Source organism: Neodiprion virginianus, chromosome 6 (assembly GCF_021901495.1).
Source record: "Neodiprion virginianus isolate iyNeoVirg1 chromosome 6, iyNeoVirg1.1, whole genome shotgun sequence".
NCBI classification, from domain to species: Eukaryota; Metazoa; Arthropoda; class Insecta; order Hymenoptera; family Diprionidae; genus Neodiprion; species Neodiprion virginianus.
The window spans coordinates 16,004,196-16,031,314 of record NC_060882.1 but is presented as its reverse complement, the minus strand read 5'-3'; the positions used below and the strand labels follow the sequence as shown (position 1 = coordinate 16,031,314).

The following is a 27,119-nucleotide window of genomic DNA, read 5'->3' as shown; positions in this document are numbered from 1 at the left end:
TTGCGGAAAATATCATTGAATTGTATTATGGAGTTGCAGAGATAACTGTTTTCACTGACATAACCGGGTGCTTATATTCGTAAAACACTCATTTCACACAGTACCGAAGCGATGGAAATTTCAACAAAGGTAACGGTGAAATTGATCGATTTAGTTCTTAAACCGTTCTGGTCAGTTTACGGTTGCGCAAGGTGTTATTATAACTTGTCGCGCTTTCTTGCGACTAGCTAATAATCGCAACGCATTTTTGCATTCGCTTAGTTACCTTCAGTTGACCTTGTCTGAGTGAATATCGATAAAGTTTTCTTCCTTTTTGATTCTCTCTAGTACAAAACTGAGATTATTAGGTATATCGGGGTTATCATCAATCATTTGGCACTTACATCACTGACATCGAGGCATCGCAGCAATTTATGTTACGTACTTGAATGTTTTTTCAGTACATTAATACTGTTGGAATCGAATTGCACCACGAAAAAAATGCCTTCCAGTTCTAATTTATTGGAAGAAGTGATGCAAATTAGTTAAAAAGTCACCGGTGCTGCAACACGTTTTGGATTACGTAAAACCATCGTTCATTATTTTGACATAACATGGTACGAGAATATTGGATTTTGTGGATTAAAACAATAGCGCGAGATTAGGTTGGGTAAATTGGCCAGTGACATCACGAGATTGTCAGGCTGCTAGAGATAATCGTTTGATACATACAATCGTACTGTATCCGTGATATAAAACCGTGATATATTTTTCAATTATAATTCGTAAAACAAGTTGTCGTGGCGAACAGTTCGTGGAAAACCCAATTACACACAGTTCAATTTATAATACTTGCCACGCGGTGGATGCACGAACACATACCATTATATTATATACATGTGTGTCAAGTGGTCGGGCAATAACGTGATTTACTATCTGCAGCCAACGATTAAAATTTTCGGATTCATTTCGTACTCGCAAAGCCCAATCATTCTTCCCGATAACTAAGATCCTTGGTATTGCGCTCCGGCGAGACGAAGCTTGGAATACGAAATGGGCGCCATACGTCAGAAGTAACATGGCGATTGAACGAAGCTCGTACGATGCCGTTTAGTGAAACGATATTTGTCGTCGACGGAAACTGTGAGAAATCTACAATGCGGAATCGGCGATTTCTAGAGTGTACATTCGTCCTGGTTCTTGTCACCGTTATCATACTTCAATGGATACGATGTAAGTAACAAGCTCAACTGCTTTGTTGTCCGTATAATCGAATCGCGACCGCTTGCCGAGTGAACGGCGTTGGTGCGTCGCGGCATCCAAGGTAGATTCATGGCTCATGGCAGGCGCACTGTCATTGGCTTACCCGAGCCACGTGACCGCTCGAGTGACTCGACTTGGCGGTAATTTTCAAACCTTACATCTAGGCTTCCGGATTCTGAGCATTTCTCTAATGGGAAAGGCTGACAGTGAGTTGAAAAGGTCCGTATTCAAAATGAAGTGACGAAGGCAACTAAATTTTATTTGTTTCAGGGGGGTGATCGCTCTTTCGCGCTATTTAAAGTTGACTATTAGAATCGTTGGAGCTGTGACACCTGTGTTTTTCACAACATTATGATGTTGTCATACACGACTGATCTGACATATGCACCATCAAAGTGCGTGTTTTAAGCGTCTGGTAGATAACTTCGGAACTACGCCAAACTCCATGAATGCTGTCATGGCACCTTCTTTTTTCCAGTATATACACGTTTTTTAAATAATCATACTGAATAACTGTAACTTTTGTCCTTAGCACATGTTCAATTTATAGCTCGTATAGAGTCTGGGTCGGATATGATTCATTTTAGTTTCTGTGGAAAATATCATACGTATCGTAATAGAATGTCTAGCAAATTTCCTAAAAATCGTAAGAATGGTTCCGAAGCTACCGTGTGAAATGTATTGAAAAACTCATTTCAAGTAAAATGAATGCAAAGTTCAAAAATTGTACATCGTTTCTAAGTCTCAAAGCTTTAATTGAAATAGAACTAGTATCCTTGAGCCTGCCTGGTAGCAGCTATTCAAATTCACGTAGCTGAAACTACCAGCGGGCGCTAGTAGCGAAGTGTCCCCCGGCCAGTGCCGAGACAGTCATCGAGCACCCCGCGCATACCTCGAATCGTAAAGGTCATAACTCTGAGCAAATTTTTTAAAATTTATACTCAATTCACTCTTTACCTTGGACAATTGATGAAATTTTATTTAATAAATTTTGAAAAAATCGGTCGCTGCTATCGTCAATTAGGGAATAAAATAACATAAAAAGCTTAAAAAATTAATAACAATTACGGGAGGGCGTGTCTCACGACGATTACTCGCTTCATCAATTGCCCAAGGTCAAGAGTGAATTGAGTATAAATTTTAAAAAATTTGCTCGTAGTTATGACTTTTATGATTCGAGGTATGCGCGGGGTGCTCGATGACTGTCTCGGCCCTGGCCGGGGGACACTTCGCTGCTAGCGCCCGCTGCTAGTTTCAGCTACGTTCAAAGTCAGCTTAAAAGTCAGACACGAAAGCATGATCACCACTTTGACCCTCTGAAAAAATTATATGCTACACACGAGCATTTATGAATCAATGAATATTTCTATTCTCACAAAATGATGCTTCATTAGCAAAATTAAGCTTCATTCGGTGTCGGACGTAAGTAGTTTTTGTTTTTAAATTGAATTCAACCTACCTGTTTGCCGTCACCGCATTTTTAGTAGATCCTTATACAAGTCCTTACACGTTTAGTTACACATCCATGGCAATCCATTTTATTGGGTAACAAGTACATCTAAAATACTATCAGGTACCTACTGGATGAGCAAGAGTGATTAGACTTCACTTTACTTACCAGTAGGCATAAAAGGGCTGGAAAATATAGTGGAATTTGAAGTAACATTTTTCTTCACTGCAGACCTGTTCGTAACTTTCGAATATCGAACATCATTTCGTAAACTGTCTCCAATCGAAAGTTTTCAATGAAGTATGGTTGTTGTCATATTTCTACTAAAACTACTTCGAAAACTCTAGCTAGAAAATTATGTGAATTTTTGATTTTTCAGAATTATCGTAGAATGGAATGATTATGACAGTGTGCTTATTAGGGAGTAAAGGGCAGAAACATTCGGAATGGCGATTTTTATTTTCGCATTGTTACATATAAATGATCCAAAATACAAAGATATCATTTTACACAACATTTACTGATAGTTCAAATGAAAATTTTGTAAATTTTGCCACTCAAGTGCCACGTGTGCTACTCTGAAATTTCTTTACAAAAAGTAATTGATAAAATGGCGGCGTTTTTATTGAAAATATTAATTTTTCTAAAATTAACATTCAAATGTTTATTATCTTATGATTAAAAAACTAAAGTTTTCACATCCTTGTCTGACCATCAGTTCAAAATCAGATAAGAAATAAAGATGTCATAGAAATTTGAAGTCGGTTAAAGTACTTCGTTACCCTTTCCAGCCTTGCCCTAAGTAAACCAATTGTCAAGTCCCTTTGGTCAAAACTGATGTTGCGAATTCTCATTTGTCTAGCAATTGTGGGCGGACGTGGCTATGATTACTGTTATCATTTCCTCTACACTGTTATTCTTTGACAAGATTCTTTTGCGAAGTCTGAAGCTCATACTTTTGTTCGGACTCACACACCCTTTTTCTGATAATTTCGAGCCTTCGCAATGTCGTTCCTCGTGCAATATTTCCAAATTGTCATCATCAATGTAATATTTTAACTTCACTCTGTATTATTGCCGTGATCTTTGGGACATTTCGAGAATTGCGTCAACCCCCGTCTTCCGGAACTTTTTTGTTTGATTTGTTTGTCTTCGTGGTTTTTCACCCATTCGTCGTATTCCTTAGAACCACAGCGAGCTTCCCATTGATTACAAATCGCACTCTATACAGTGATTTTATAACAATACTAACTACTTTTTTTGCATAGTATCCATGAGCGATGCGATATCGCGTAAAGATTGAAATCCATCTTTTGTCCAGCTGCCGACTTTGAATACTTCCAAACAGTATTTTAGCAGTAATTTCTGAAATCATTGATACGGGCATGGCAATGGCAGTAAAACTGCTACTAGCATGGCGCATTCGTTTGATAATTCTGAAATATGTATTGCGAAGATTCATGAGTCCAGGAAAGAACGTGAACCCAAATTCTTTTATTTATTTCGTGATAATATTTTCGATCTCAATTTCCGTGGGACTCGCACCTCAGTTTAAGCCCTGTCTTCGCATGTCTAGCACGACATATTTATTTTTCAAGTAAGCTAGTCCCCGTGGATCGAATTTATCGAAATTCATCTTCTTTCCAGCTTTTACGTTTCACGAATGAGAAAATGACTGTCAACGAAAGAACAGTTGTGAAGCTGATTATTTCATATGCTATTTCACGGTTCACTTCAAACGAACAATCATGACTAGTACTGGCCAATTGTTTTCTAGATTGAGAAAGTCGCCGGACGGTTTCGACGTGTCAGCCTTTTGGATTCTTCCTTTATTATCACGTCATACCGATTGCCAATACATTTTCTTTTCTTCGGTCATCCTCAAGTTTTCGCGTTAATCGTAAGCAGTGAGTTTCTCTATCTGCGGTACGATACGTGCACCTTATTCAAGCAACCGGAGTTACAGCTCTCGTTTCAGGTTGATTGTGAGCATCGTATCATATGGAAAAATAAGAAGTCAATACGAAAAATATAGAATTAGGGTCGAAATGCTAAATTTGGAATTAGTTTTACTCGGTGGGCCTTTGTAGAAAATGAAGAATGAACCGCGGTGCACGTCGATCGGTATGTCCAAGATGAACACATACGCCTGTGGTGAATATAAAACTTCACTACAATTGGACCTTTCAGATAGTCTATTTAGTTGAGAGACTTATATCTTGCCAATTCTGCAAAGTTTTCCATCCGGTTAGCCAATGAATAATTTTCCCATCAAATAACTTATTCTTAGTATTCAGTTTTAATATTCGTAATGACATGACGGTGCTTCCTGAAAATGATTGGATATAATGACATACTTATTACAATTACAAAATGTAAGATTTGCGCTCGAATCTCAATGCTTTCTTCACTACGTCGAAGTTATTATGGTACTCGATATTCTCTTTCGTGTATCATAGTCGATCCACGTCAATCCTTTCTCTATCACAAGTTTAAAGAATACCATTTTATTTCGTTTGGATCCAGCTAACAAAATACACCATTATATTCGCGTGTGTTGACTACTCTGTTATTGAAGTAGCCAACATAGGTATAGCTGAGAAGAGATGCTCTATAGGTAGAACTACCAATGGGATATAAATCTGAAACAATTAGGGAATTGTTCTTGAATTCTGACTCGAAAGCTGATTCGTGTGTTTGCTAAAAAATTCGTCGGAGACTCAAATACGGACCACTCTAACGTATATTCATTTACAACCCATGATTGTTGTGATCTACGTACACCTGAATACAGAAAATGAATCGAAGTCGTTTCGAATACCAGTGATTTGGCTGTCAACGAACCTGACAGAACAGAGAGAGGAGGAAAAATCGATTGATAAAATGCCGTTCAAAACTTCATAAAGACTTCACAAATTTCTTTGAATATTTGCGTTTCTACTCGTTTAAAAACAATAGATAAGTACATACTGTTCAGGTTCTATTTAAAGCCTCAAGTCGAAGCGTTTAGGTCTCTTTCTTCATTCCTTTCAGAGGTAAAGGACGGGTTATTACAATTGATAACATGATGAAAATTAAATTTTTTACATAGCCTGCAATCCGATTAAATACTAATTATTAAACAATAAATTTTAGACAAGAATCTGCAAGAAGAATGGTTGTCAGAGCAGAGGAGTACGATAATCCAACGGTTGGACGAAAATGCCAGACAAACTAAGTTGATCTCGGAAGATATGAGAGCTGCAATAAAAAGCATTGAAACGCAGAAGAGAATGTTATTACAAATGCAGGGCAAGGAGTATTATCGCAATAAGCCAACGATATACGCGATAACCCCAACATTTGCAAGGTTTGTTCAAAAAGCGGAACTTACTCGGCTGGCGCAGACCTTTGTGCACATCCCAACTTTCCATTGGATACTCGTCGAAGATTCGACGAACAAAACAAATCTGGTTACGAATCTTTTGATGGGCAGTGGGTTGGCCTTCACCCATTTGGCCATCCCTACTCCGCCCAATTATAAACTCGGAAGAAACGATCCGAATTGGAAGAAGCCCAGAGGGGTCGAGCAACGGAACGCGGGCCTCAAGTGGCTCCGAGAAAATCTCACGCCCGACGACGAAGGCATCGTATTTTTCGCCGACGACGACAATACGTACTCCATTAAGCTTTTTGAGGAGGTAAACGAGGGGTGTTTCATTTATTTTTGTTGTTTTCACACCGCTAGCAGTCCCAGTATTCTAAATATACGTCTATTTCCTTTAGCAAACCAAAAACTTTTTAATTTTCATTCAGAGACAGCTGAAAACATTCTAAGATTGCTATTTTTGTACCTGATTTGCTTATCAAAATAAATGGGGCTTCATTCGAGAATACAAATTGTTTTTGCCAATCGCTTTTTCATCGAATCAAACGATAATTTTTTGGCCACAAAAAACATTTCCCTCGCCACACATATTTCGTAAAGTCAACAATTCGTTTTTTTTTTTTTTTTTAATGAAGAATTTTGAAAGAAAACTCCGGGTGACAATTTGCTTTGTAAATCTTGTGACGCTTCTGCGCAACTTGACGAATAATTTCTTCGAAAATATTTTTTGATTCACCGAAAATACGTTCGTGACTTTCTTCATCCTTCCCCAATATCTTCTATTTGTTACACCGTTCGTATTTCCTCCAAATACTCAGGTTATCGTAGTTTTTCATAGTTTGTTATATCAAACTTTTAATACTTCTTCTGCATTTTCATGTCTACGCTACTCTGAAATATCTCCTTTTATTCTGAATTTTTCAACAAGTTTTTATCGAAACTAAACAAGTTTTTACTGAAAATCTCTGCACTTCTCGAAAATTACTCTGTTTAAGCTTTTCTATGGGTGTGTGTGTATGTCTTTTTACAACTTCTTCACTGTAAAATTCTTATTGTTTATGAAACTGTCGTCGTTTTCGTGCTGTCATTAAACGTGAAAGCATTAAAATTGTCTGTTCTATGAAGTACTAGAAATTTATTTACGAGGAAGATTAGTGTAACCGGGTGAAAAATGATGAATTTTTCGCATTTTTTTTTCTAAAAAAATATCGCAGATATCATATTGATTTTCTTGGGATATAAACATATAAAGGCATTTTTAAGGAATAATAAGATATTTTGTTCTTCGGAAACAATTTATTTATGTGATGGTGGCGTTTAATTTTGTTCGAGGGTAACAGCGGCAGATTGGTAATTGACTGCGGTTATAGCACCGAGCTGAGTCATCTGAGAGCAAAAAAAAATAAAAATTTACTTGAAAGCTAACTTAATTACGTAGATATTTTACCTATTGGCAAAAACTTCCATGAAAAATTAGAAAAGACCAATGTAGATCAATAAACTGTAGTAAAGTGTACGGATTCGAACATGCTGTAGAAAACGCCATTCAGTCGTTTACAACTTGAGTTATCGAAGCAGCCAATTTTGAACATGTAGTTTCGACGAAAACGAGTTTAAAGCTTCCCAAGAATTTTTGATGCAAATAAGCTAGCTTTTGATATTTCTACGATACTTACAGCCATGCCCGGATTAACCGTAGGACTAAAAGGGCTATAGCCTTAGGCCCTCAAAGTTTTCGGCCCTTCAATGTTCAAAATCAAATTTTTTAAAACGGTACCTAGATTTCCAGAAATTACAGCTCTTCTACAATTCCAGGTCTATATAATATAGTATATGTATAGTAGTTCAACTGATTTTAGTTGATATCTGCTGGTTGTACCAATTGATATTTGTAAGAATTACATGAATATTTAGTAGCTGGAAAAAAGTGAAAGTGTATATTATATAATATAGTATACCGATTAGTTAAGTTAGTGGAATATTTCTTTGATGTATAATTTTGCAGGAAAATACAGATAAATTGAAGCGGGTTTTATCAGAGAGAAATGAAAAAATACTAAGTAGATTCGTAAATAATGATATAGAATTTTGAAGTAACATTTGAAGAGAAAAACAGAATGATATTAAGGCAAGCACAAAAAACATAGAAATTTAATTTTTTTGCAGGTTTTTTGTTATTGTCTTCCGAAACATTTTGCACCGAATGCCATTGTTGAAAGATTTTGTGTAAAAGCATCGAGGAATAAAATAATCGACAGATTAGTGCCGCTTTAGAAAAACAAAACTACGGCATTCGGAATACTATGAACTTGTTTGAAATTATGTTTTAAATAATCTTTGGTATATTTTCAGAGACCAATGATCATTCTCCCTCATTTATCATATTGTTACCAGATAATTGTTAAATGATTATAGATGGAAAAGATTAAGCATGTCGGCGTGTGGCCCGTTGGGTTGGTCGGAGGTCTGATGGTCGAGAAACCGATATGCGACGAAGCTACGCGTAAAGTGGTTGGTTTCAACTCGGCATGGAAATCCGACAGACCATTTCCCATTGACATGGCTGGATTTGCGTTCAAGTTGAAGCTGCTTTTCCAACATAAAGACGCTTGGTTCTCATTCGAGATCCAATCCGGTTATCAAGAGAGCGAAATATTGCGACACATAACCACCAGGGACCAGCTGGAACCCCTGGCTGATTGTTGCAAAAAGGTATAATGTTAGACACACTACGTACAAAGCTTTTTTTCGGTATGAATTCAGATACCATCCTATAGGAGTTTCTTTGAGAATGTTAAACCCAACTATTTTTCATTCACTATTTTCGCAAATTTATACATCCCGATAATTATCAGTCGAAAAAACAGGAATATTCGTGGTAAAATTTTGGATACCATTGAATCATTCGATGCGATTTTAGCTGTAATTCAATTGGTGAGGATTGAGATGTAATTTTCAGTTGAATGTAATAATCATAATTTATAAGAATATTGAAACATGATTTATCTTATCCAATTCGAATAGGTATAAACCTTCGATTTTGTTCACAAAATTTACGGAAGTATGCTAGATTACATGAAAGAATGCAGAGACTGGCAATTCAAATCTTAATTTCGAATTAATTAGATGTAGGTAGAAGGTTTTGTTAGCCATGCATTTTCACACATCAGTTACTTTATTGGAAAATTTGTATCCGTAATTCGTACAAAAAATTAAATCAATAATTTTCATTATGTATCAATAATTGATTCTCTGTGGAAGAGTCACTAACGATTCGACAAGGCTTGGTCAATCATCGTCAGGCTGTAAAAAAATCTTGGACATTTTATGTTTAACTTCTACACATTGTCGTTTTTCACAAGCTATAGTCAGTTTGTTGTAAAGTTACACCTCACGTGTTAAACTAGGTTTTGTTACACTCGTATGTGATATCATAACTAGCTTAACAAGGAACCGCAATTACTCTCCTGTAATAAATAACCCGAGAGTCGTGACTGAACGTAAAATTGTTATCGATGAAACACATTCCCTTAAAAAAAATTCAAATACACTGTTAAAATATGTTGTCAAAGAATTTTGACTCGCAGCTTTCAAAGATTATGTGATTTTTATTTTCAGGTATACGTCTGGCACACTAGAACCGAGCCACCTAAGCTAAGTGCCGAACAACTTTTGACTAAAAAAGGCAAGAAATCGAACGAGGGTATTGAAGTCTAACGGGTGGACAATTGTGGGCATTTGTAATATTAAAAATAATCAAATACTACTGTATAGCATTCATAATAATATATCATAATAATAAAAAAAAAAATAGTTGACCCACGAATTGCGGGTTGGGCCGTTAGAACAAATAGAACTATTGATGAATGCTTGCAAGACTGCGTAACAAGTACGGTTGTTTTTTATATAGGAGATATTTATAGGGTTAACTACATGTAATAAAAATCTAGTTTTACGTATATGAATAGTTACGTGAGTATGTGAGTGATATCGTAAAATTATGAATTTACGGTGCTTAAAAACTGTTTTTAAATAAAGGTTCCAACAATGTTTGTTGTTAAAGCTATAACTGTTCTTATCTCGCATGCAACCTTCCCCTTTTAGTGCTGTCAAACATTGTAGGATTATTGATAAAGATATGAATCAGGCCTTGGGCCTATAACCGATTATAACTTCTTTTCACCGCATCAAAAAAGCGCCTGGCTAAATCTAGAACTTTTCTGTAATTTTAATTTAGCTATACGGATGCATTTTTTGTTTTATTAAAAAAAGGCGTATCTCTATACAATCGAACTGGTGCTCGTAAATATTCATGTGATTACAATTTCAAATCGCTGTGACTCGGACAATCAATGGTGTTTTCACTTCGAATTGTGAAGACAATCTGCCAAAACAGTGACAGTTTTAGAAAAATTTATCTTCTTATCAATGTACAAAATACATTACTATGACCCAGGGACAGTTTCAATTCAGGAAGAAAAATTGGTGTAAAATCATAGTCCAGAATCATATAACTTATCTGTGATCGAAACAGGATTCAAAGCTTGATGAAACAAAGTGAATCTGTAGATAACTGAATTACTTAGAAGTAATTATATTTTGTTTTTATCAGTCAGTGTTCAGGTGTTTGTAATATCCCTTATTCAATATTTGTGTTAATTAAATATGATTTTATTCCTTTTTATTACCGTGAGGTATTTGTTCACTATAAATTGATTAGAGCTGAACAGAGAGACGTGAAATTCGATTAATACGGTTATCTGTTTTGAAAATGGTTCAATTTTTATTGATTTTTTGTAGTTTTTTTTTTGATTTTTTTTTTTTTTTTTTTTATCGCATACAGAAAAAGCATACATAAAAAATATGCCTTATATCTACAAAACCTTCTAATATTACAAGTGTGTAAGTTTCAATCAATATAATAATCATATACATGTATTTATATATATTTACCTAAGATGTTTTCTGGAAGATGCGTGTTTAATACTTTTTTGTCTTTTGGGAAGCCGCACGTACATACTTTTATGGTAACAGATTAAAAAAAATAGCTGCATATCTTTTTGTTTTGAATTTCCTAGATTTTGGCGTGTTCTTTATTTATCATTAACATTACTATTTTATAATTCTTATCGTATGCAGGTATTTTATTGTTTGACATAGCCGTGTGGGTGTATACCGTCAATCAGCATGCTCGATCACTTACAAGCTAATATATGTATATATAAGTACTCTATTATATAGTATTTGGCAAAACTGTTGTCATATACCTTACGTAAAAAAGCTACCTGCGCACCATATATGCATTCGCTAGAAATTGAAAACAATATAAAGAACTGGTAGAAAAGTTGCTTGTAGGTATATAATGGGCAGTGATCAATTTTCGATCATTACCGAAATATCGACATTTCACGCAAATACATATAATGCACGCGAGTTTAAAGACTAAACTTTATATATCCCACTGGGTTTTCCCGTCCGAAGCTGGTTACATTACATATATAATTTTGATATATTATATATTTAATATAATCGTAGTTCCCCTCATCTCCCGTCCTTCTCCCATTAGGGTGGAGAAAACGTTCATCAAGCATTTACAAAAACTTATCACAATTTCAACTGTATTTTTGCAAAAAAGCCTTATTCCCAATACACTATAATCTAATGCACAATGATACAATGACAATGAACTGGTATCCCCGCCAAAATCGCCCATTGACCTTTAAGCTTATTGTTCATGCATGATACAAAATACCTTTTCCGATGAAAAAGTCATTTGGCGATCAGAAGTCTTAAAATAATAGGATCAAAAAACTTGACAAGCATCTTTGAATCGTGTCAATAACTTTCTTATCTCTTTCGTATTTTCCAAAATACGTTCACCTCGATCGAGAGAAACCAACGACGAGTAAATTAAGGCATAGTTCGAGGTCGATTTCCCTGGGATTAATCAATGAATGTAGGAAAATTTTGCGTGAATAAATCGCCTGACAAATGCCAAAAGGGTTTATTACAGCAGTTAGTTAGGGTTTTGTGCCAAAACGACGGATAAAAAAATTTTTTTTTGCCATTAAACTTGGAATCGCTTAAAACGTAAAGATCTGTAAAAAAAATTCTTTGATGTACTAACGCCAAAAAAGCGTATGTTTAAGATATACGCCCTTTTGGCTTTGCAAAGCAAAAAGGACGTATAATTTTATATAAGTCCTTTTGGCATTTGTCACGCGAAATATCTAATGATAAATCTTGTGGGGAGTCTAGAAAATGTCATTATACAGCGTGCTTATACAATATTTAATTGTGATGTATATATGTATATAAGTATACGTGTACATTGTATATATATATATACATACATCTAGAGAGATTTTTTCGTCAATTATTTTAGGTTATACGGTACGCGTTATATAATGTTATAGATGTATTATATATATACCTATATATATAATACACGATTACAATTGAGAAAAATATATCTCAAGTTATTACGATATTATGGTTGCGATTTGAAAATAAGATATTAAAAGTAATAAAACGAAGGAAAGGAGGAATTATGATGCATACAATACGATATCAAATTAAAATCTAAATACAACGATTAACCATTAGTTATACAAGTTTTACACATCACATATTTAGGGCCGTAGATAAAATCAACTGGTTCATAATTACGGTATAATTGTACATAATATAGAAGTACTTATCGGCCATTTGAAATAAGTAACTTTTCGTGATTACATAGCGTGCTCAAAGTAATCATTTATTAAAAATTAAGATTGATAAACAAGTAAACTACTCAGTTTCCAGGAAATGAGACAGATATCTTAATTTACTTAAAGAAATCAGTCTTCAAAGAAACGACAGATGATATTAGAGCAATAATTAATTATGGAAAGTGGACATTCTGATTAACCGTCACTCCATTTGAACAACACTTATGGTACATAAATACAGGTTACACATTATATAAGAATGCTAATTAAACTTGTGTGATTCATTTTCTTCTTTCAATTTTTGTATCTCGAAATATAAATGTGATTAAAAAAAACTTTCATACGATCTTCATATACATATAATATCTATGAATAATGGTGATTTTGTTTTCTTCTGCTTCATCACTACGAAAACTATGCATTTACATATGTACGCATAGATTTGTATTCTTACATTGTTATATGTGCATAAGTTAAGATTTACACATCATGTATATATAATGCAAATAATTGTAGGTACGATTCTTCAGAGAAATACTTCTATTATCATTGTTAGCATTATCATTACTTCACCCCATCATCTACAAAAGCGCAGATGATTATTTCTATTATCCAGCGTACTAAACTGTTCATACACCTATAAAATATAATCCTGCGTTTCTGCAAATTCGTTATCAAAGAACATTAATCACATAGCGATTTAATACTTTGATATCCAAGTTATGGAAATTACTGTCACGCAAGTTAGTTCTTTCCTTACTTCCGTCCATGTGTTTATTTGTCCTTTAGTCCAATAAAAAAAAAAAACCTATATTGCATCTATCGATAAACTGTAATTCTAATGTAGTCTTTGCAAAAGTTTACGGTTGTAGTTTATTACAAACAGGAATATTTTTGATTCTGAGCTACCACCTAAATGTTAAACACAAGGCCGACAGTTCCTGATTTTCTTATTTTATCTTAAATGAGTATCAATTAAGTATTTTATATACTATATGCGATTAAGACTCGATCAATTCTGACACTATGAAGCTCGATTAAAAGGAGATGGACGTAAGTCTTACATATTAATAGCAATCTAAGAGGGTGAGACTAAAGCAGTCTTACTTTCGATACAATATTTTTGACAAATATTGATTGGAAATACAACACGTATATGTACAGAGTATATCCCTTTTATCCTTCTTCACGAAAGTTGCGAAACGTTTTCACGACAATTTCAATCATCATCGTGTGTTTGGAGTTTATTTCATACTTGTTTTCATTTCATGCGAAAAATTTAATTCAAATTTTTATTCGTATCTCTACCTCAACACGTGAATTTTAATTAAAGTTATCTTAGTAAAACATACGGGGACTTACATTTTAATCGTCCTAGGGGAATAAATCTCTGGAACTGGAAGAGATACACAGAACTTGAAAGGCTTCAACGGCAAAAGCTAATGTTGATATGAGTTTACCTGTAGATATTGTCACTTACACAAATATCGAATTTTTGCAAGTAATTCCTAACTTACAATAAGTAACCAGTATTTTAACTATGAGCAGCGATGGCGGGATTGAAGGCAGATACAAAAACAACCATTTTTTACACCACATAACTCGAGGCAAGTGTCCACAAAAATCAGGAGAGAAATTATTGTTAATCAATTTTATTTATAAATGGTGATAAATTCAAAATTCCATTCCACTAGTCTGATAGAAACAAAAAAATCTCAGTGATGACATTGAGAAACCAGATGATGTTTAAAAGAGTTTCGTTACAAGCAAACTTTCAACCATCTCCTGCAAATACATTTTCATTGCGGGCAATTTTTTTCTAGTGTATCTAGTGCCACAGACTATAAATTGTAGTACAGAATTACGAATTAATTGTGTTTTACTAATAAAATAGATTACTTAATCATTTTTAATCCGATTTTCGAAGACTCTCCTGTGAAACTATAATGAAATTATATTTTTTTATTTCTCTTGAATTGTCTCTGATTCATAATTTTTAAATCAGGAATTATTTGAGAAACTCGAGAAGTGGTAAGATTCAAAATTCTCTTCATGTTAGATTTATCATTTTTCTTAAAGGTCTTTCAACTTTCAAAGAAAACTTCCCTGTATCTCTTTTAGTTTTCGACATGTTTTCCTAGGGTGAATAAAATAGGTACTTCCAGGTTATATCGAATCACAACTGTTCAAAGAAATCCCCTTCCTCAAATACATAAAATGGTATTACCAGTTCGCTTGTTTCGCTATTTCGTCTCTCCCTCTTGCTATTTTCTATTCTGATTCTATCTTCAAGAAGGCATAGTTCACTGTCGAAAAACTGAACGCTCGAATAGACAGAACTTTGATTAGGATTACAAGGGTTACAGAGATTTTCTCAACAGCATTCAAGTTTTCAACTACATTCAAACTGCTTTAAACGTTTCGAGTAAAAATTTTATACAAGTAGATCAATCGACTTGGTTGATGGCTGATGCTTAACGTATTTGATTTGTGCAGCTGAACATTTACGATCAGGGTACAGTTGAAAATTCAGTTTCAAATTCGATGACAATTATTCATTTTTGCATCTATTATGTTGTCGTTAAACTTAATTCAATTTTATATTTTTGTTGGTGATATTTGAACTGTGTCGGAAGTGTCAAAAAGGAAAACAATAATAGAAAATCCAAGAGAGTTGATAAAATAACATATTATTAATAAATATTTCACAATCTAGTACGCCGGAAGAATATCTAGACAGCTGAGTCTTTACCCACTAAGCCAGTTTTTGAGACAGATGTCTTTCCATTGAAATTAACAGACGTCTCTCGTCGCAGACCCGAATCGATGATTGGTGTAATCTTTTTTTCCTCCCTAAGAGGCTCTTTCTCTTCTCTGAAACCATTGAAATAGACATTTTAGTTTAAGAACAGTGATAAAGTATACAAAGTATCAAATTGCAGGGTACGCCGAGAGAAGATTTGTTAAACGTACCAAATAAATTTTGTTGAATAATGGATTCGTCACAAGTACTTTTTACTTTATTGAAATAACCTGTGTTTGATTTAATAACGCCAATTATCGCTGTTCTGTTACATCAAGTGAACATTTATTGTTGTAAACAAACATTGTGTCATAACATTTGACTGAATTCAATAAATGTCCGTTATCGCAACAAATCTATTCTCTCTGGATATACCTATGCAGATAATCATTTTATACGGTGAATACGAAACAATCAAACTGATGCGACATCCAATGCGTGCATCATGCTAATGAAATTTTGAAGAATGATTACTAACGGTATTTGATAACGATTGTGACAAAAAGATGAAGATAGAATTCAACATATGAGCAACGTCATTGCGCTGTCCAACTGCAGGTTATATAAAACAGAGCCACGGGCGATTATTCGAAGCAAACATGAATATGCTTTGAAAACAATCAGTATTAGTACTTCTAAATGTAGACATATATAGATTTGTTGTAAATCATTTCGTGAGCATTATTAGAGATGATCATGCAAGTTGCAGTTACATACAAAAGGTAGTATTTTTGTAATTAATAATTCTGCACATTATATATTTTTACAACAGGATTTGTGCTGGTCTCAAACTGAATTGTAAGTTCTATACAGTTGAAAAAAAAAATAAAAATCTACCGAAATTCAGCGTCCTATGCAATATGCAGATATTTTTTTATTCTTTAATTTGATTTTAACAGACTTGTAATAGAAGTGAAAATATTTTACTGTATTCAACCGCACAATATAAAATATCTACTGCCCAATTTTAAAATATCAAAAAAGCACCGCAACAAACATATTTAAATAGGTAAGTCAATCTAGTGATTATACTTTTTATATTAGTAATCGAAAGTATCATCTGAAGGCTTGTCGCTAATTTATTTATTCAGCGCTGTTTTATCTGTTGGGTTAAATCCTTATACAACGTTCAAAAAGAAACCAAAGACCAAAAATGAATTTAAAAAAAAAAAAAAAAAAAGCATGCGGCATTGCCAAAGCTTGAGCGAAATTATGATGGTGTCCAGCTATAATGAGCAGATTATAAGAAGGCTTATCAGGCTAACAAAATACATGTATATTATATTGGTATGTTGTAAGACAAACGAAGGTGGTTCGCGGTTGGCGGCTTATATTAGGCGAGATTTATCGATAAGACATTAATACAGGCATGCTGATATTATTTGCCATTATGTCGAAGTTTCGATCAATCAAGCCTGATCAAATTTTGCAGCGATGAAAACCCGTTTGGCTTTTGGTGAGAACGAAATGGTGAAATCATTACTGAGTATTGTATTAATCCATTTGTTTACTATTGGGCCCATTTCGATCAAGGTTGCCAGATCCAAACTTCAAATGTATTTGCTGCACATACATATTGTAATCAGCTGATACTGTTACTCTGCAGGTAATTCTCATAATTATAAGTTCATATTTGTTCATCAATTTAAAAATTTTCAACAAATCAATAACCATAGCAGATTATCACTTCTATTCTTCTATGCATACGATAGTCTTGGATTGTAAGCCAAACTTAATTTTTATTGTAAAGGTACATGCTAAATATGCAAACTCAATAAAAAAAAATAAAAAATTTAATCACAAAAAGTTAAATAAATCAGCAAAAAAAAAAAAAAAACGGAAAAATTTCATGCTAATTTGAGTATTTTTTATTCTTACATAACGGTATGTTTGACTAATTTAATCGTATTTTTTCCACTGCCTGAATCTGACATCGATGTTACACCGGCGACATTCGCCATTTTTTGGTCACAATATGGCACGGGAAACCGCCAACTGTACAAACTATGGTCAAAAGAAGAAAAATAAAATAAAATCTTCAAAATTTATACCTTTGACGCAATTCCTTTGTTTTCTTTACAGACAATATAAAAAGAATTATAAAACTGCAAATTTCAACTGATGACAGATACCGTGGAGTACAACATACATTTCAATTGGAGAAGCAATTTCATTTCTTCAATTAGAGGGTTTTACAAAAAATCATAGCTCAGATTTTTTAGTTTCAATGCGATGTATTTGAATTTACTTCTTTTCTGTCATTGTGATGGCATTTGTACCAAGTTTCGTTTGACTAATATCAGTTCCACACTTCAAGCCTATAATTTTTCACTTGTTACACATATTTTTAGAAAAATTCAAGTTCACATTAGAAAATATGGATAGGAAGGCCCTCATCTATAGGTACATTATTAGTGCGATAATTTTGAGAACACAGCTAGATTCGACTCAATTATTGCGCAATAGAAACTTTTGACTAATAGAGGTTTTACTTTCGGAAAATAAGAATTCTGGAATAATACGCAACGGCGACAGAGGCCCGCTCATCGTCTGCAAATGTGAATTACCCATATCAGATTTTCATTTTATTGCGACGGTGAATTTTCATAAGCAAAATCTTCTCAACTCGACGAATTTATTCAGCATCGTAAGGAAAAACTGTTTGATTCGAAGGAATTATGCTTATTATGCCTCTGTTCAGAATATTCACATGTACAACAGTTAGTTTCACAATATTTGTATCGATATATGTGTAAATGTTGAATGAATTACAAATGAAACATGAATACTTTGATAATTAGGATGTATCAGTATTATGTATACATAAAAGTGAGAGTGAATATCATTACGATAAAGAATGAATCTTATACATGATATGATAGCGCTAGACTTGCCAAAGCATAACGTATATAATTTAATGGTACACGAAAATATAAAAATGTATATAGAACAGAGAAAAATAAACAACAAAATCACTATCCCCTTTCTTCATTTTCTTTGGGAATTGTAAAAATATTTTTAAAAATTTTCTCGCAAGGTCTTTCTTACCTTCCAAGTTTTGCATCGTCCTCATCGACTGGTTTTCTTCGGGACCTTTCACACACGTAAAATATGATTCCTGAAATGGGTAGTTTTTTTTTATAACAGACGTAACACTGCAGACAGTAATGATAATAATTATTCGCAAACTGCAACGTAAATAAACAGAGTGATGAAATTCGAGTAAAGTCAAGTATATATATCTCTGACAGGTAAGGCTGAATGTCATAATATTTAGACAAGGATAAATTGGTTATCGTAACTGTCATCAAGACTCATATTTGAAATTTAACTGGACCATGATGCAGAAGCTCCATGCCTGAATAACATTAACCACATATATCCATTAACTCACACAGTTTTCATCAGTGGCAGATATATGTAACTTGTACGTACGTAATATGAATATCAATTAATTTGAACAATAGTTGCAATGCGCAATGGGGAAAAAATTTAGCGAATATTTTCCCTAAAGGATTAGTTCAATACAGAATTTCGTTAGATCGAACAATTTGACATGTAGAAAATACGAGTCCAGGTCAACTTGAAATAACACTGATAGTAACGCAAGAGGGGGAAACGAAAACTGTTGTATTATTGTAAATAAAATGAATAGTTTTCAATCAACGGTATTCATGGAAATAATTATGCCGGCGGACAATTTATTTGGCAATGGGAAAGTGCATTACGTTTGTAATAAGAACACAGTAATAGTTAGATTTACAGCTAAAGTGTGTCTCTCATTCCCCATTGAAGCATAGTAAGTGGCAGCGAGGAGAGTAGCAATCTTGAATTAAATTTCTACATATGAGATTGTTCATCTTTTCTCCTTTCGATATTTTACTGTGTTGTATAAGTAAAACTGACCTGTTTTATTCGCACAGCAACAGATAACGTCGATAATGATGATCAGGATAAAAAGAACAGCAATAACGATCCCAATAATTGCTGCACTGGAGATGAGGGGCCCCTCGTGTTCCGTCACTTTGATAACTTGAAAGGAAATACAAGTGGAGTCAATACTCGTCAAATGATGTAAACTTGACAGTTGATGCTTTGCAGTATATACAATACATACACATTGTACATAGTTAGTGCAAAAGCAAATAAACAATGTTTGGTGATTTGATGGTGTGAACATCATATTATAGTACACATATAACTTGTATAACGAAGTGCACATGCAATTACATACATATATATACACACATATATGTATGTAAGGCTGTTTCAGAAAAAGATAATTTACGATTTTCCACCGTGGCAACCCCTACAAGGTTTGTTTTAGTTGAAGGAAATATTCTGTCAAAAGATGAACATTTCACGTTATGTGGAAGATCGCGCTGTTTTGATTTTTCACTTTTTTTTTTAAACATTTTTTTGAATTTGTGAAGATACACGTTGAGCGCTTTAATTATTATTTCTTTACTGACATTTATATTGAACCCAAAGATCAGGATCCATAACACAAAAATATATGAACCGGGGATCTTATCAAATCATATTTCATATTAAATTATAACTATTTTATGAGATTGAATTAATAATGAAAAAGTCGTTAGATAAACTTCTTAAACGTGAACTGGAAACCTAATATTACAAATGGGGGTCTTCTTTGTGACTAAATTGATATTATAAATGGTGTAGGTAATAAAAAAAAATTTGATTCGCGATCCTTCGTAAATTCAAAAAAGTGTACAATAGTGAAAAATCAACTGAGCGTGATCTTCCGCGTAACGTAAAACGCTCACTTTTTGACAGAAACTTTCTTTTGAGAACTTTTTAGCGTGTGCGATGGTAAAAAATCGTAAATTATTTTTTTCTGAAACACCATAATGTATATGAATGAGATTGGTATGCATATGCTGATACGGTTATGTTACTCATATTACTCATAGATTTTGTTTACTTCGATCTGAAATTGACTTGCGACAAAGAGAAAGAAAAATATTCTTTTGTTTCGACATACAGATATCACGACGTGCATAGGCATGAGTATTGAGCATGCGTAGTACTCCTAACCTTACCGACCGAGCGAACTGACCCCTATTCTTCCTATATTAAATAAACCAATGATCGGCAAGGGTTCAAATTTTGACGGTGCATCGCTCTTTCGTGGCGGAATTCGTTATATTTTATTTTACTCTTTATTCTTTCCAGAATTGCGCAAAGTATCTCAACTACGCACTTTTTGGCCCCTGAATTGCGGGAAATGTGGGAATAGTAACGTGTTATAAAAAACCAAACTTTTTTTTTCACGATTTGCGGGATATCAGTAACTTTGCTGAACTCTGCTATAAAAAAGCGTGCACCTTCGAAATTCTAACGATCTCTGTTTATTTGTTTATTTAAAACAAGAAGAAAGAGGGCCAGTTTGCTGGGTCGGTAAAAGTAGGAGTAATACATACCCAATGCAATTTTTGTTAAACGTACATGACACGTATTACGTATATGCAAGATCTTAGAGATTTTTATTTGAACTTATTTGCTAACAACTTTTTTTTAATGGTGACATTATAATGTTATAAAATGTAAAGAAGAATTAAATATCACCAAACACGTTTTATTTTTTTAGTACCTGAAAGGGTGCCAAAATCCGTCTTTATCAAAAACAGAACCAAACCAAAGTCTAATGTATAGATAAGAGTAGGGTTTACTTTTCGTTTACTTGTGTGTATGTATTGTTGAAAAACAGAGGAATGATGTGAGTGTAATGTAGCATGAACAGTGAAAAATATTTATAACATTAATCATAGTAAAAATAATAGTAATATAAAAAAGAAAGCGATAAATCATGTTGTTAGATATGCCAAAAGCCGAAAAAGCCCATTTTCTTTGTGTTAATCTACACTAGACTATTCTAACAATCTTATCGTTTGTTTGAATAGCATAATTCGAAAAAAATATTATTTTTCTTTTTTGAAATTCTTATTACGTAAGTGCAGATATTTACCAGTTTCTGGTCGCGGTGTATTCGCCACAGGAAAAAAAAGCAGGTAGGCAAAAAATAAAGGAGACGGCCGTCAAAGAAACCATCTCAAATCGATCAGAAATATGACAATTGACGAGTCGATAGGCCTTTCGTACGCAAGCGGAAAATATTTGACTTAAAACCGTGTATCGAACGTAAATATTAAAGAAATAAAAAAAATTAATAAAACAGAAATAATGAGAGAATATAATGAAATATAACCGACAGGCTTGTATGAAGTTTATACAACGGTGAAACGAACAACTTGAACTGGCTTCTTCACAGCTGACGTGATCGGACATTTCACTGGATACATATATATTTTCGTATATGTACAATATATTCCACAAAAAAGTATATATTTTATTTATCTACCATAAATATGAGTGTTGCATGTATGTAATTGTTTTTGTATGCTTATGTCTCATTGTCATCAGCAACGTGTTTGAATTATTTCATCTAGGGTTTTAAAATGCCAAATTAAATCAATTTCGTAATCCGTGAGTTGTTGATCGTGTAGGTATAGTTGCCATTTTAATATATGTTTATGCAGGTAGGCAATCTCTACATACCATAGCGCTCTATAGTATTCTGACAATATGAAATTCGTTATTATTTTGATCCGTCATGTTTCTCATTTTTCTTTACTTTAATTTTGTTTTCCAGCGAACAAGAGTTGATTTTCTGCAATTACGTAGCGCATCGAATATTGTTTGATAGCAAATATTGATTCTCATGTTTTACGTTTGTTTATAATTAATCCAATTGCTATTTTCGTAAAAATAATTTTTAGCGCTACTGTATATCTACGTCAATGATCTTTCAAATATTGGAACAGGTGTCGTGGCTTCAATTAACGATTCGATTTTCTTTTTAGTAAAAAGTGTATTATTCTTTCATTATATATTTTTAATTACTTTGTGTACATGCCCTCATTAGCCAGTTTCATTCGATACAATGGTTTCCACCAAGTATTACACAAATTTTCTCGAATTCGGAGATGAGCAGTTTTTTTTATTTTATTTCCTTTGAGCGAAAATTACAATATGATATAGTGTTACGCATATAATTGTATAATATGCATGCCACGTATTATAGTACAATATACCTGCTGTGTGTACTGTAGCGTCATTTGTTATTACCCAATTCAACGTTTTGACAATTGGTGAGATTTAAGAATGAGAAGATAGAAATCGAAACGTTAGGAAAAATCAAAATGCAATTTATTATAATCGTAAGGCAGAATGGGCGCAAAAAACTTAAAAAAACATGAGTTTAATATCTCTGTCAAATTTTATATGTACTTTTAAATTTAACCTCCAAGTTACGTTTCTTTTATATCGGCTTAAATTTGTTACAAGAAAATATTGAAAGGAAAAGAAAGATTTTCTTCATCGATAAAATGATTTATATTGTATAAAATGATATTTGAAACTAATTAGATTTCAATAAGATGTTCGTTGTTAGATTATGGAAATTGCGTCATTGTCCCATAAAGTCGATGGCTAATTAATTTGTTCTTTCGTGTGCAAAGTTCTTTCTATGTATGCATTTACGAGTATCGAGTACAACAGGCACATGGTGTGGATGTACATTGATTGTGTCAGAAGAATAGATTAAAAAATACAGAAAATAGTAGATACACAATTATAACAAATCAAGAATCGAAATAATATTGGTTAATGTTAAATAAATGGTTGTTTATATGATATATATTTATATATATATATATACATATGTGTAGGCAAGTAATAATCGATTTACGATACCGTATGGTCCTGATTGCGAAGTGTTTGGAAGTTTATACGCTACTGTGAACTTAGATACAATATCAATAATAATAACAATAATAATAACAATAATAATAATAATAACAATAATAACTGTTGGAGCGGTAATAATGATGAAAATAACAAGAATAATTATAATAACAATACCATTGCGAATGCGCAATAGTCGTACAATGTTATTATAATAAAGACAATGATAAATTATAGGAGTATTGCCAATGTATAAGCAGCACACATACATACATATTTAATGCTTGGAGAAAAAAAGTAAACGGAATACAAAAAAAATGTATATTGAGATTGTAAACAAGAGATTACTAGTAACATGTGTAAGTTTTGTGAGAAATAATAATATAATTATTGTATAATATATACCACGTATATATACATATACATGTGTATATATATATATATGTGTGTGCGTGTGTGTATATATATATACACATATATTATACATAACGTTTCACAGATCATGCGCAGTAAATAAAACACATATATAATATGTAGGATAGGTACGTGTATATATACTAATTATTTTAATCTAGTCAAGCAAAACTATATAGTTAGAAAGTTCCCCATGAACATACATTCAATTTTCTAAGAAAAAAAAAAAAAAGATAATAATAATGATCATAATACGAGCCCAACTACTCTCTATATTAATTAACGATTAATGGCTTTCGTCTGTACCTTCGTTCTTCCTTCCTTAATATTCTTTTTTTTATACGATCGTCATTTCATTATCCTTGTGCACAGTATATTACAAGAGCAACATTTATTCATATGAACTACAATGAAACGGTCGGTGCGCCGTTACGTTGCTTAAAAGGAAAAAAAAAAAAAAAAAAAAAAAAATTATAGAAAAAACGAGAAAAAAAAACACCCGAATCTTTGGTTCCAACATTAAACAACATTGCACAGACGATAGCCTTGTACGTATGCATATTATACATGAACATGAACATGATAAGAATGTATAACTCCAGTTAACTGAATGAAAAAGAAAAAAAAATAAGAAGAAAAGGATATAAATGATGCAAATAACCAATTTTAGCTTTTTGTCTAATATGCAATAAAAACGGATTTTGCACAAGAATGGTTCATTAGTTTCTATTTTTCGTATCTTTCCTTTTTCCGTTTTTCAACGTACGAAAGTCACACATCGTAAGGGTATTAATTTTCATTGAAGGTACACCTAACGTATAACAATGAAAATCATATACATGATATAAGTAAAATGAGCATTCAATTTTAGTATATAGTGTATATTCATAAATAACGAAAAACGGAAAAATAAACCAAAAACGAAACGAAGGATCGAAGTCAAAATCAAATCCGAGATATGTTATTAGAATAATTGCATGTAATATATGTATATATGATGAGAATTGGTATTCGAATTTAAAAAGTAGGTATAATAAAATTCGAGTTTACGAATGAGAAATTCAAGTCTCCTTTTTTTGTTTTTTGTTTTTTTGTTTTATACAATGGAGGTATTTGGCAATATAAGGCAGTAGTAATAATTATTCTTCGTATCGTAATTGTTATAACAGATAAAATACGCACCAAAATATTTATTGTATATATAGAACATGTTTGTATGTAACTTTCTCTCCGTTTCTCTGGACGAAATGGACGCGTAGAAGTAACTAACCCGGAGTTGGAATGGTATATCTGAAATTTAACGCGATACCTTTCCACCTCTCTTCGTCGTGGTTCCAGGTGAACGAGACCTCGTGATCAACGATTCACGCATCACCTGCTAACACGCCGAGGAACTCCATTGTACAAATCACAGACAATTCACAGTTAGTTACCAGTGCACGCATTTCACAGTCATACTTGAAAAATAAAAACGCCCTCAAAGTAATTTTGCATATTCGAGTACATTCACAGAGCAGGAGAACAAAAAAAAATTCACGAGACCTCGTAATCCCATATTTATTCCAACAATCAGGGGTAGTTTAATTTAATAATAATTTCGAGAATTCGTAGTTCGTTAAATCGATTGTTTTGTTGGGAAATACGAAATGAAATTTGTTTTTCAGAAACAGTGAAATTACCATTTAAGAACGTAAATTTAATTTAAATTATGACTGAACAATTTTTTTCATATATAAACTATAATTTGATCGTAAATATTGACAACAATATTTGAATCGATTTTGTTGAAGGTTCGGTACGTCGAGGCAAATAGTTACAATACGTGACTAATTTTCGTTGTTATCGTCAATTAAATTTCCTGTCCGTAAAATTGAATGAATTTCAATCGATTCAATTCAGATATATTTAAGCATCGTGTTAATGAAAGTATGAAAAAAGAAATTTACAAGTTCTATGATCTACAGACTTTAAATGATGAAGGTTTCTACAAACAGGGATTAATAAATGTTCTCGCGAACTTTTGTCTTTGCTTATGCGAATGGACACGACAGAAAAGGCGTTTAATATTACACTTTGAAACATGTATCGAACAAGTATGTTACGGTTCAATTTATACCAACGACAAAACCCGCGGTGTATTAAACAGCGTCCTAATTTGTAGAATACAAAGTTGGCATTGTTAATTGTCATCGTGTAAAGCACAGAAACGTATATCCAGTACGTCGAATATACGTATGCATAAGGGAACAATTATCATTATGAGCATTGAAAAAATAAATATCCTTAACATTTTAATTGGTTAATTAATTAATAATTAATAATTACTTTGATGATGACTTCGGAATGTGTATCTTTTCCCGCCCTATACAACATCGTTTAACGTGTAATATAATTATTAATTCAACCTCTATTTTAATCTCGTTACTTCTATGTATATACATACATGTATATATGTATTATAACCATTACAATATATTATGTAGCCCAGCATATGTATATAGTTCATGATTTATCCTTTCGCATTTTGATTTTAAATTCAGATCGAGGCATCGATCGCGGTCAGGTCGTCTGGCTACGGTTCAATTTTATATCTTATTGTAAATGGAAAAAAAAAAACCGCAGCTCATTTTTATACTGACAGTTGGTACAACAGGCCGGATAGATGTCACTAGATACGCGCATATGATATCATACGTTTCCTTAATCGAAAGAAATTAAGAATGTACACGATAATAACAACGATAAAATAGTAATCATTTCCTGTAAGATAATTCATTAACTTACTTTCTGATTACTAGGAATATCGCACGATTCTACTGACATCTGTCAGCATGTAAATGATTCTTTATCCTCCCCCCCCCCCAGCCCTTACCAAAAAATTAAATTAAATTAAATATTAAAAGTCGTATTACGGCTCACACGTGGGGAAGACACTGTCAAACAGTGTTCCGGTGACAACTGAGAACTAGCTTTTTTCTCACTTTTGTTCTTTTCGTGTTTCTTTTTTTTCTTTCTTTCGTTTTGTATTTTTTTTTTCTACTTTTTATTTTATTTCACGAGAGTTAGGAGCAACGTTGGCGCCAGGAAGCACAGGGTAATAAGCGCTTGCTCGGAAGAAGCACTGCCACCATCTATTGATAAAAATTGGCTCTCGTTAAAATAAGAAAATTTTAAATAAATATAAAAATGAACACACAAAGAATGATAACAGGAATAATGGAAATCAAAAAACCAAAAAAAAAAAAAAAAAAAAAAATGAAAAGATTTCCCTCTTATACTCCTTTTTACCATAATTATGATTGTTAGTTATATTTATTTCTTTTTATCTGGTTTTTTTGCTTTCAATAATACTCATCAGACTTT

General features: G+C 33.0%; 2 protein-coding genes across 5 annotated transcripts in view; one reads left to right on the top strand and one right to left on the bottom strand.

The window, feature by feature from the left end:
- The first annotated feature begins 453 nt into the window (after positions 1–453).
- On the top strand, positions 454–9,858 carry LOC124308223 (galactosylgalactosylxylosylprotein 3-beta-glucuronosyltransferase I). Its single transcript, XM_046770730.1, has 4 exons — positions 454–1,212; positions 5,828–6,372; positions 8,475–8,771; positions 9,678–9,858. Exons 1-4 carry the CDS (start codon positions 1,083–1,085, stop codon positions 9,774–9,776), a joined length of 1,071 nt encoding a protein of 356 aa, XP_046626686.1. The 5' UTR covers positions 454–1,082; the 3' UTR covers positions 9,777–9,858.
- A 970-nt stretch (positions 9,859–10,828) lies between these two features.
- Positions 10,829–27,119, bottom strand: part of LOC124308222 (fasciclin-2) — a 75,247-nt gene continuing 58,956 nt past the window's right edge. For 2 of the 4 annotated variants that reach the window (XM_046770725.1, XM_046770726.1), the window contains 4 exons: positions 19,479–19,604; positions 18,621–18,690; positions 17,451–17,576; positions 10,829–15,643 (listed from right to left, as the gene is read on the bottom strand). In XM_046770725.1, the coding sequence (XP_046626681.1) occupies positions 15,502–15,643; positions 17,451–17,576; positions 18,621–18,690; positions 19,479–19,604 (464 nt within the window). In that variant the 3' untranslated portion in view covers positions 10,829–15,501. Of the gene's footprint in view, positions 15,644–17,450; positions 17,577–18,620; positions 18,691–19,478; positions 19,605–26,793; positions 26,888–27,119 lie in introns of those variants that run through there. The other 2 variants (XM_046770727.1, XM_046770728.1) reach the window with 2 other exon arrangements.

Coding starts and splice junctions, on each gene's coding strand:
- LOC124308223 (XM_046770730.1), top strand. CDS start 1,083: ATGCCGTTTAGTGAAACGATATTTGTCGTCGACGGAAACTGTGAGAAA. Junction 6,373..8,474: donor CCATTAAGCTTTTTGAGGAG/GTAAACGAGGGG, acceptor AAATGATTATAG/ATGGAAAAGATTAAGCATGT. Junction 8,772..9,677: donor TGGCTGATTGTTGCAAAAAG/GTATAATGTTAG, acceptor TTTTATTTTCAG/GTATACGTCTGGCACACTAG.